At 29.8% G+C, this 12606-nt stretch overlaps 1 protein-coding gene across 1 annotated transcript; it reads left to right on the top strand.

The window, feature by feature from the left end:
- Positions 1–6976: 6976 nt before the first annotated feature.
- Positions 6977–8074, top strand: LOC130999678 (LOB domain-containing protein 29-like). The gene is made up of 2 exons (XM_057925289.1): positions 6977–7324; positions 7436–8074. Exons 1-2 carry the CDS (start codon positions 7046–7048, stop codon positions 7817–7819), a joined length of 663 nt encoding a protein of 220 aa, XP_057781272.1. The 5' UTR covers positions 6977–7045; the 3' UTR covers positions 7820–8074.
- Positions 8075–12606: the final 4532 nt, after the last annotated feature.

Genomic DNA, 12606 nt, shown 5'->3' with positions numbered 1-12606 from the left:
CATCTTAATTAATGAATACAATTCTTGTGTTCATATTTTAGAAGAAGCGAAAATTTCATTATTTTTTATGCATTAAATTGAATAGTGAATACATTAATTAATTTTATAAAAAAATGCATTGTTCTCACGAAAAATATAGTAATTGTTCACGATAACCACACTATGTGTGAATGAATATAACATTTGTGTTCGTATCCTAGAGGGAGCGAAAATTTCATTTCTTTTTTTTTTATGTATTATTTCACAAGTTCTAGAAAGTCTCTAATTTCTAATATTTTATATACTTATGTTCAAACAGAACATATGTATGTATATGTTGTGTACCAATCAATTTATTACGAAACGCAAAACCAAGTCACTATAAGTACACACTTGAACACGGTAAGGTCTACATGTTGGTGGCCTAAAGCAGTGACAAATTTAGGTAATTTATAATGCTAAATTAATTAGCATATATTGTTGTTCTACTTTTATTGCTCGACAAGCTATGCCCTCACCACGCTTAAAGAATACAGAAAAAAATAAAAATTCCCTACTTTAAATCTCCATGTTATATGCTTTCTCTATAGCATGTTGTTGTGTTCAAGTGTCACTATCTTTTGTTTCATTGTGTATTGGAATATTTCCCTCTTTTTTTTTAAGGGGATTCTATGGTCTCACCTCTCCTCTCACTTTTCAGCAACAATATTACTTTAATTAATTATGTGAAAATTGAGTGGTTTATCATTTCAAATTCGAATGTGAAGATGAAAAATTCTTTAATGTGTTTTGTAATTAATGTCATTCACGTACTCACCATCTACTATAGTAGGAACCCATTATGAGCTTTTAGATCAAAAAATTTAGATGGACAAATTTCGTCCTATTTTTAAGTTGTAACATTAACGCCAGATTAATATAATATTATTTTTATTATTAAATTCAATACATAAGATTTACGTTATTCTGTTTCATAATTAAACAAATTTGTCATCGTTAAATTAAGTATTTTATCTTATCCCAGATGTGTAATTCATGTCCTTTCACTATCGAATTCATGATCATCAATTCATAACATTATCGAACCATATTCATAAACTGATGTTCTAAAATTCATAAAATACAGTTGTTTTTTAGCCTATATACATTTGTGTTGTGATTTACTTATTGACAAAGCGCAACTTCGAATTCACGTATTAATATTATCAATTTATACAAGTAAATAATGCTGTAATTTTAAGTTTAAATTTTGTTAAATTACATTATAAGTCTTGTAGATACATCAACACAATTTGTACCTGACAAATCATGCATGTATATCGATTGTTCATTTCGAATTTATCTTATTGATGAATATTATTGTCACGTCAATAACGGACATATAAAGAAATATGTAAATTATATGTTTTGTAATTTTTTGAGGATGCGTTCTTTGTTTTGAAGATGGCTGAACTTTCTATGAGATACGTACGAATTCACTCATTCATCACATAGGAAGAAATACATAAATTATATGTTTTTGTAATTTCCGAGGATTGGTTCTTTGTTTTGAAGATGAATGAATTTTTGATGACATGAAAACGAATTCGCGTTTTCATTATAATGAACTGCATCATCAAAAGTTTAATATTAATTTAATTTAATCGACATGCACAGTTCAAACGCCAAAAAAAAAGTAGAGAAATGATTGTTTCAGATATGGAAAATTGAAATGGAATTCACGTACTCCCTCGGTCCCACTTTCATAGTCCCTTATTTATTTTTTAGATGTCTCACAATATAGTTCACTTTCTAAATTAAATTAGCATTAAATTTCTTTTTTTTACCAAAGTAACTTTATTTAAATATAGTCAAACATAGAATAAATAAGGGCAAAATTGAATAATTACATATATTTTGTATTTTCCAAGTACTATTTATTGTATTTTCTTAATATGTGTGAAAAAGTGAAGTGGACTATGGAGGTGGGACGGAGGGAGTATTTTGATATGGAAAATCGAAATCGCCAAATTAATGGTCGCAAATTCTAGAAGGTCAACTTCATGCAATTTCCCTTATGTCATTATTCTGAAAAATGCTACAAATTTAAAGTTTAATTATTACGAACTAATCCGCATTTTCTGTTTTAAACGTGGGCCGATCATCGATTGAATAGAGATTTAAGATCCGTAATTATTCCTTATATATGATAAATATGAGGCATATACTATTTGTAATTAGCACATGACATACATTCTCCACATTATCATTTTTTTTGTTTTCATTTTTCATCTGCATTTCTTTAATTTACACCTCATAAATTATGACCATGATCGTCTAAATTAAAAATCAAAGCCTCATTTATTATTTTTGTTGCTCACCCTTGAAATTAAAGGGAAGAGAATAGACTAGATATTTAACTTATTTGTAAAATAATGATCCTGGTCATTATTTGTTAGGTTGATCAGAAAAAATAATAAAATAAAAAATGCAATTGAAAAACACTAACGTGCAGGGAAGAAAACATCATAAAAGTGATGGAAAGCATTGTGAATTTGTGTAGTATGGAATTTATGGATTCATCAAAATGGGATATATGATGTTTAAAACTTCTTCCAATTGCTAACCAAGGGGCTTAGCTCACCTGGCCACCGGGTCCTCACTTTAGTGATGAGACTCGGGTTCGATCCTCATTGGGAGCGAATTTGGTGATTGGAGAGATAAAGGTGAGTTTGGTGATTTTTTGAAGTGTTTGGGGTACTAACTATTAATTTCTAATATTACTTTGTCCGATAAAAAAAAAAACTTCTTCCACTGCTACAAGGACTTAATTTGAGCGACTTGATCAAAGTTAGGTTAATTTTAATTTTCGATCTCAAATTAAAACCTCTCTTAGCTTACACTATTTATGATTTTAAACAAACTCATTTCATATTTGTAATTGCATCATTTCACATTCGTAATTGTGACTAGATTAATTAAAAGGACTGATAATATATCGTATATACACCATATACCAAATAGCTTGGTCGTCTAGTGAGGATATATTTGTCTAATTGTCTTTGTTATTTGGCCGCTCAAAACTCAAAAGGTACGTTAATTGACAGCAATATAACAACTGAAATCACATCAACACAACTTTTCAGATAAAATTTTCAACTTGCATTTACATCGTAATGCAGATATGATGTGATTTAATTAGGTTAATTGTCCCTAAATACACCACTTTTCATTGAATTCTACAATTGCACATCACCTTTAAAATTCGCCCCTAAATACACCACCTTTCTTTGAATTCTACAATTGCACATCACCCTTAAATCCGCCCCAAAATACATCTTTATATTTTTTCAGTTTTTGCACATGACTAAAAAATCCTCAAGAAATAAATTAAAGTGTTAATTATAAATTTAAATATCTTTTTAGCAGCGGAAATATAATAAAATAAAATTATTTATAAAGATTAAAATCACATATATATATAGATATAAGTATTTTCGTAAAGAAATAAATTCTCTAATAAATTTTTAGAAAAAACTTGAATTAAAAAAAGGGAAAATTGCACCTAAATACACAAACTTTGCCAAAAATCCATATTTAACGCGAAGTTAGGATTTTACATTTTAATACACCAACTTTCGTTGTTGTCCAAATTTGACACGACTTAATTCTTAAAAATTCAAAAAATAACCCCTTTTTGTAAATAATTATACAAAAACCCACTTATGTTATAATTTGGGACATTTAAACCAAAATAAGATATTTCCTTATGATGTTTTCTTTTAAACCATTTTAGGCGCGGATAAAAGATTAAAAGAAAACATCATAAGGAAATATCTTGTTTTGGTTTAAATGTCCCAAATAATAACATAAGTGAGTCTTTATATAATTATTTACAAAAATGGGTTGTTTTTTGAATTTTTAAGAATTAAGTCGTGTCAAATTTGGACAACAACGAAAGTTGGTGTATTAAATGTAAAATCCTAACTTCACGTCAAATATGAATTTTTGGCAAAGTTTGTATATTTAGGTGCAATTTTTCCATATATATATATATATATAGGGGCCCGCTCCAATGAGACCCCCTAATTTTAGTGAGATCTAGGGCACGATCTAGTCTGTTTATTTTATCAATCCTATGACTGATATTGTATCTAGAGGGAGAATTTTTTTCGCAGGGTTCGAACCCTGGAGGGAGCAGAATATTTTAAATTTTGTTATTCATCAGAATATACTGCATTGTTCATCAGTATATATGTCTTATTCATTACCAATTTTTTAAATTTTATTTTTCATCAGTATATACATCTTATTCGTTAGATATATGTTTTATTCATTGTCCTGATCAGTGTTTCACGAAAAATAAGAGGGTCTCACTGTTTAGAACTCAAAATTCATTCATTGTCCTCAATGTTTAGAACTCAAAATTCTAACACTTTAAGAACTACAAACTATGTTTAAATATTCATCTTATCCACTACTATGATTATGCTCTTGCACAAATTAAATTGACATAATCCACAACAATAGTGCATGTAAATTGTACGTGCGCTCTCTAGATTATTTATTTTAATGCTACACCATTTACTTTACCTTGCTTAGGTTTCATTTATATAGAAAGGTGTTTTTCCAATACTAGAAGAAAAGATCATTTCAAATGACTTAATTCCAAGTTAATTAAAAATTCATAAAATTCAAACTAAATACTATAAATATAAATTTTAAAATCATTATATGGAACGAATGAAACCAAATTTTTATTTTTAGCTAACTTCAATATACTGTAATATGGAGTATATGCAATATCAACTTCTCACATGTCACATCTTTGATTATGGAGTATTTTATATCTGTCATGTCGATTTATTAGATTACAATTTTTTTTTTGAGTCGTATTAGATTACAAAATTTTAATAGAGGTAAAGTTAGGTAATCGAAAAAAAGAAGAAATTTCCGCATGCTTCATATCTTTCTTTTTCATTTTTTTTTGGTAGACTTTGGCTTGGGAGTAACGAAGAGCGCAGAAATGTAAGTTAAAATTTGTAGGGTGAAGAGCTACTTACGAGTTACGAGCCACAATTATTTCTAATTAATTACAGAATCATTGAGAGCATTGGTTTTTGCATTCGATAAATAAGAGATAAATCTCATCGGAACTACAAAAATTGATAATTAATCAACAGATCCCTATGAGCAATCCCCCCCCCCCCCCCCCACACACGCACTCTCTCTCTCTCTCATACGACAGGCCAGCTACGGACAGAAGGCCGAACAAATGAAATTTATGTTTCTTCCTCAGTATGGCGCTGAAAAAATCTATGTTTGGAGGTAATTGGATCATACGGGAAAAAAATCATGATGTAGAAATATTTTAATATTTTTTGAACAGGTGACATTTAGATAATTTGTTAGTTATTATAAGTAATTATCTATATGACATAACTAGCTAGTAATTACGCCTCCAAATTTGCACAAAATGTAAATATGGATTGGTCGATATTCTGATATTTGGGCCGACCATAATATTTCATTTAGTCAAATTCAACTCCATATTTAACAAAATAAATGAGTATATATTCACTAATATCTGTCGTACAATTAAACATGTTTGTGTGATATGTCAATAAAAAATAAAATATAAACTATCTTGTACATTCATTTTTAGGGTACAGATCATTCACATATTCCAATAGAGTGCGGACATCTGTATAGAAAACTTCTCAAAATAAAATATTTGAAATATACTACTATGTGTTAATTAAAGGTTGCAAAATAATTAATTTGCCAATTAGCTTTGACCTGATTCTAATTTTAGACGCTTTATAAATGTTTTTGTAATGAGCGCCACCTTTTGATTTTTAGCAAAGAATAGACATGTCCAAAGTTTTCCAACAATAAGAAAAATATTGACATGATTTTTCTAGATTCAATATTCAATAGTTTCTTTATTCAAGATTTCCTCTAGTAAAAATAGATTTGAATTTATTTATTTTTTGAAAAAAAAATGAATTTGAAATTTTGTTATAAATGAACTAATTCGTAACAACATCTAGGTATCACCAGAATTTGTCGTCAGTTCGTTGTAAATCCGTCAATAAATTTCGACTGTATATCTTATCGTTGTTTTCGTCGTTAAACCCATTATTTTAAATAAATGAATATTTAATTTGTTTGTACCGAAACTTCAAATCACTATCCATTGCGTGATATGAAAAAATTAAACCATCACAACAACTATTCCCTCTCGTCCCACGAATCTTGATGCATTTGTTTTTTGCACGGGAATTAATGAGTTGTAGATTAGTGTTTTAAGTGTGTAGGTAATAAAGTAGAAAAGTGATAAAGAAGAAGTGTGTAGGTAATAAAGTAGAAAATTGATAATTAAGTATAATTCAGAACCCTTATATTTTAGCTAATTGTATTATATTTAGAAATGCATCAAGATTCGTGGGACGATCCAAAAAAGAATATATATGCATCAAGATTCGTGGGACTGGTGGAGTATATATTAATATTGCAAATCAAATTAAATCTCTATTCGGTAAATGTGTTTAATCTCCTACTCCTATATACTTTCCATACATGAACATCATATACATTTATTAATAATATATCATGAATATGCACTTACTGTGAATAAAAAAATTATATACTAGTAGTTAAAAAATCTGGAAAAGTATCCATAAATGATAATCACATCTATTTGCATTAAAATTTTCCTGACAAGCCCAGCCAAAATCAAATAATTAATGTACCAGACACAATGGGTTTGGTTTATGTTAACTCTTTTGTCCTTTAAGAAACCTCAAAGGAATATATATCCTAAATAAATTATGGGGTATGAGATTTAGGACAAAGTGTTAAAGATAACATTTTTTCACAAGTTAAAGAAAAATTGAAATTTGGTTAATTCTGTAGCCCAATAAGGGAACCACTTGCAATAAACTATGATCATCCTCCTCACCCCCTCTGTTGTTTTATAAATCAAGCCAAGAACTTAAAACTTCATACTAGTATAATTAACACACCAAAAAGAGAAAATAAATTCAAAAATTTATCACTCGATCTAGAAGGAATTGGCATTAACATGACAGGATCCAGCTCCCCCTGTGGCGCCTGCAAATTCTTGAGAAGAAAATGTGTCAACGGTTGTGTTTTTTCACCTTATTTCTGCCACGAACAAGGTGCGACTCATTTTGCAGCTATTCATAAGGTATTCGGAGCTAGCAACGTGTCGAAACTCCTTGCTCACCTCCCCGACAGCCACCGGAGTGAGGCCGCCGTCACTATCTCCTATGAAGCTCAAGCTAGGCTTCAAGATCCCATTTATGGTTGCGTTTCTCATATTTTTGCCCTCCAACAGCAGGTCCAATTTCATTCTCTTTGTCCAATTTTATTTCAATTTGTTAGGGTTGCTACTAGTAACCCTAACTTAGTAAATTTTTTTTTTCATTTTCTTTTTTCTTGATTTTTGTAGGTTGTGAATTTGCAAGCTCAATTGGCTTCACTCAAGCAACAAGCAGCTCAATGCATCATCAACAACTCCAGCACCTCCGCAAACCCTAACCCTAACGATCATAAATTCTACGGCGAAAGCCATTCTTCGCCTCACGATCTCCATGGCTGGTGGCAATCTCTACAAAATCAGATGGCAATTTCTCAATTTGATGCAGACAACAGCTACTACTCCAGTGGAAGCATGGACTTGAGCCCTTCTGTAAAACACGAAAACCCGATTTTCGCAGAGCAGAATCCCTCATATGGAAGCATGGATTCATTTGAAGATCAGCAATGGCCTTTGCAAGATGTTGGTGATGAGCTCCAGTCAGTTGCTTTTGGACATCTTCATCTTTCTTGTTGAAAAGTTAGTTAGCGCTTAATCATGGTCAAATTAGGTTTAATAATTATCTGCCAATTTTGATATTATTCACGCTACAACAAAAATGTCTAGTAGCGATAAATCATGATCATGATTTACCTGCAAACCCTAGGAATGTTCTGCTGTCAGAATAAACCTAAATATTTTCTTGATCCTATGATTGGGATTTAGGCAGTGTACCAGGCCGGATATATTTAAGTAGAACAACAGCATATAAATAACCCTTTTGATTTGATAGATTGTGTTTTTAATTGTTTGATCGTTTTTCTTCTTCTTTCGAACTGATCATATATAGCTATTCTGACCTATATTCTAGAAAAAATTGAGTTACTAAACCTGATAAATTATTATTCTAATGTTTATAAGTTATCAACCCTAGCTAGCTAATTAATTAGTAGATGTTCTTTTTTTTTTTTGTGGTATTCACATGTGATCATCACTTTTTATTTATTAGGTGATGAGCCTCAGAATTGTTTTACATATCCATAATTCATGTAAATTCAACACAATCAGCCTTAAGTTATCATGCATTCTAGTATGTACGCGCAGAATAAATTAATTTCTGGAGACGTGCATTTTCAAATTTTTGTTCTTTCAGAAATATTAGTTCATTTATTAAGCATGTAATTGATTAGAATGGATGCATGATATTATTCAGGCTGAAAATTGCTAATTTTTCAGTTGAGGCTCAAGTGCTTCTACCTCTGTATTTTATTTTATTTTTGGTTTCTGATGGGTGTTTTGAAGCTAAAAAGTTAGGATTCGGAAATGATAGTTGGAGATAATTAGAGAAATTGATTCATAGTGCTTGAAATCTTGCCGGGGATGACAATATGAAACTTCAAATTTTCACTTAATTCAAGTTTTGTGTGTGTCTTTCTTGTCTTGTGTGTGTTTCTAACCTTTCTTTTTTAAGAGAGAGAGAGAGAGAGAGAGAGAGAGAGAGATTAATCGTTTGATGTTTTTTTCTTCCTAAAAAAAACTTAAACTTTATTATTATTATTATTATTATTATTAGAGAATGTAAGCTAAATTAATATAAATAAATTAAGATTTTGGGTTATCACTTATTAAGGGAACTGGGCCTATTTGGGCTGAACTTTTTCTTTAAAATACGCCTTGATGATGTCCATTAGAAGAGGGCCTGGGTCCTACTCCTTCATATATGAGGCCCGAGAATTCATATTCATGAAATATCTTGTTTAATGTGCATGTGTTTTCAATATAGTACTAACTTTTATGTAAGTGTAAAGTGTTAAGGAGAAAATGGAAAATGGACATCTATATATTCCCTTACACAAGGAACAATATATAGTTTCTTAATTAAGGAATAAAATAACCTGTCGACGAAAATAAATTATGATAGAACAAAATGTTTATGTGCAAACATATATGCTCAACCTTAGATGCAATCTTAAAAACATTGTCTTATATTTTATTAATAGTTTTCGCTTTATAACTATTTTTTAATACTAAAATTGATATTTTATTTTGTCGATTCTTCGTTTGTCTTCTCTTTTCTATCCAATTCTGTCCAAGTACTTTACCTTTTCAAGTTTGAAGTGGAATGAAACTTAGTAATCGACAACCCGGGATAAATGAATAGTTTGAAGAAATCGTTTTAAAATACTACAGTGGGATTCTTGATCAACTTTCAATCAAATAATAAATTATAACAATAATAATAGTAATAATTTCGGTATCATTTAAATTTTTGTATGTCTTTTCAAATTGTAAAAGGGTTTTCAGCTTTGAAAGGGGTCACACGCCGCTAGCTTGACTAAAAAGTGCTTAATTGCAAGCAAAATTTAATTTTTGTTTATTCTATATTAATTTGTGTATAAAATTAAAAAGAATTAGTTCCTGGTTGAAACTTAAAAGTCTCGGGTAATCAACTGATCGAAGAAATTATGAATAGGAAAAGCCTCTACGATAAAGAAATTAATCATTACGACATAGGATTATGATTTTGTTGAATATAATTAAAATCTAATGTTCAAAGATGAGAAGTGACTGTTTTACCCTCACTCACACACACAAACTAAATACTATGTGAACCTCGAATAAATGTGGATATTAATTAGTTGGTGATCAATCCAAAATCAATAGTTGTCCCAAAAAATATATAGACCAAGAAATATGTTTAAAGACTGTATGTCATAAAATTCAATCGTTAGATCTATCAAATATCAATTGGTAAATTAACCAAATATATATATATATATATATATATATATATATATATCAATTGGTAATTAATTAATGTGATGATATATCTTTATATATAGTACCTAAAAGAAAATAATGATTTAACAATGCGTAAGAATATTATTTAAATTATAGAAAAATCACTGGAAAAATCATTCGCTAGACATATTTATTAGATTAGTCCATCCTTAACAGCTAAAAATTAATCGAAAAAAAAATTCTTCACAAATTTTTACGAAAGATGTCACCAATATATATAGCCGTATTCGACATTTCTTTCTTTCTTTTGAAAACTAGATTTTCCGGTGGAAATTAGCGACGGAATACGGCTGAGGGAAACTTTGTTGCTACATTTCTACAATTTAGCTGTTTTCTACATAACAGTAGATAATCCTTGTTTTATTTCTTTTCCTTTAATATATATATATACTTCTATCGCAGTAGGATTTAAAAGTTATTGTAGCAAAATTCGGAAACACGATGCTTCAAGCACTTACATATATAGTGTATATATATATAGAGAGAGAGAGAGAAAAATATTAATATTGATCTTTTAAAAAAAATGAAAATGAAAAAGAAAAGAAAAAGTATATACTGGTTAAATGCATCGTTAACTTGATAAATTATTGTGAACAATCAATGCCCTAAAGCACTAAAGAATGCGAACGAAGACTTCACTCTCAAGGATTTGATTCATTTGAACAACTCTTAAGTCCTTATTTTTCGTATAGGGCGTCGGATTTATATTGTAAAGCTGTCTTTGCAAATTTATTCAGAGTGAAACTCAAACAAATTTCCCTTATTAATTTGATACTCCACTTATTTTTTCTTCCCGTGAACAATCAGTCTCTTCTTGAACACATTAATTAACTTAGTACATAAATTCAAGATAATAATGAAATATGACTGATCATGCTATATATTGAAAAAAAAAGTGACGCCATAATTGAATATGACATCCACATATACTGAAACATTTATAATTAAAGCAACATCTGAAACTAATGAACCTACTATAATCTAATGTCATGAATCCATCCCAGGCATGTTCAAGAATTGAATCACTGTGTTGACCAAGCAGTAGGGGGTTAATGCTTAAGGCAAAAAGCTTTGGATTCGAGTCCCTTGTGGCGCGACCTTTTAATTTCTTTATTTAATATTGTAAATTTATATATATAAAAAAAGGATTAATTGAATCACTTGAAAAGAAATTGAAGATATATATATATATATAGGGGTGAGCAGTCGGTCCGGACCGGACCGACGAAACCGAGGACCGAATTTTCAAAAAAATTTGGACCGAACCGGACCAACCAAAACCTTAGGACCGAACCGAAACCGGACCGAAACCGCCATCGGTCCTCGGTCCGGTTCGGTCCAAAACGACCATTTTTAAAATATTAAAAATTAATTAAAAAATTAATAATATTAATAAAAATATTAATAAAAACATTAGAAATTAATAAAAATATTAATAAAAACATTAGAAATTAATAAAAATATTAATAAAAATATTAGAAATTAATAAAAATATTAATATATTAATAAAAATATTAATAAAAATATTAGAAATTAATATAAATATTAATAATATTAATAAAAATATTAATTATATATTTAAAATATATATATTCGGTTCGGTCCGGTTTCGTCGGTTTTGGCCTCCCCGGGACCGGGACCGAACCGAAATATTTTTGGTCCAAGAAAATAGGACCGGACCGGACCAATACATGGACCAAAACCGACCCGGACCGAAAAAACCGATCGGTTCGGTCCGGTCCGTCGGTTTTGGTCCGGTTTTGCTCACCCCTATATATATATATATATATATATATATATATATATATATATATATATATATATATATATATATGGGCGCGCTCCAGTGAGACCCCATAATTTTCGTGAAACACTAGGACAATGAATAAGACATATATAATACTAATGAACAAAACGTATATCTAATGAACAAGATGTATATACTGATGAAAAATAAAATTTTAAAAATTCGTAATGAATAAGACATATATACTGATGAACAGGGCCGTATATACTGATGAACAATGCAGTATATGCTGATGAATAACAAAATTTAAAATATTCTGCTCCCTCCAGGATTCGAACCCTGTGAAAAAAAATCACCCTCCAGATACAATATCAGCCATAGGATTGATAAAATAAACGCACCAGATCGTGCCCTAGATCTCACTAAAATTAGGGGGTCTCATTGGAGCGGCCCCCTATATATATATATATATTAATTATTGAATAAATAAATAAAAATGCAACGGCTTCTTTTTGTCTTCTTGTGTCCCTAGAAACTCCAGGAACAGAACTTGGAAATTTTAATTTTGAAGTGACCCTTCAACTAATTAATTATCTATGCAATTTATATTAATGGTAGTAAGATTATTGAGATGGGTACGTATTCTTGAACAATTTGATGAGCTAATCTCAAATTAACTCTCTAAGTATGAGGCAACTGCACTCAATTATGGGAACATTTGGTCTGCTTATTTGAGTACAAGGGTTGCACTAATCTAATAAATTAGAATTGTATA

The sequence above is a fragment of the Salvia miltiorrhiza genome, chromosome 1 (genome assembly GCF_028751815.1).
Source record: "Salvia miltiorrhiza cultivar Shanhuang (shh) chromosome 1, IMPLAD_Smil_shh, whole genome shotgun sequence".
In the NCBI taxonomy this organism is placed as follows: domain Eukaryota; kingdom Viridiplantae; phylum Streptophyta; class Magnoliopsida; order Lamiales; family Lamiaceae; genus Salvia; species Salvia miltiorrhiza.
Note: the sequence above shows the minus strand (reverse complement) of the source record. Positions and strands in the feature narration are given on the sequence as shown.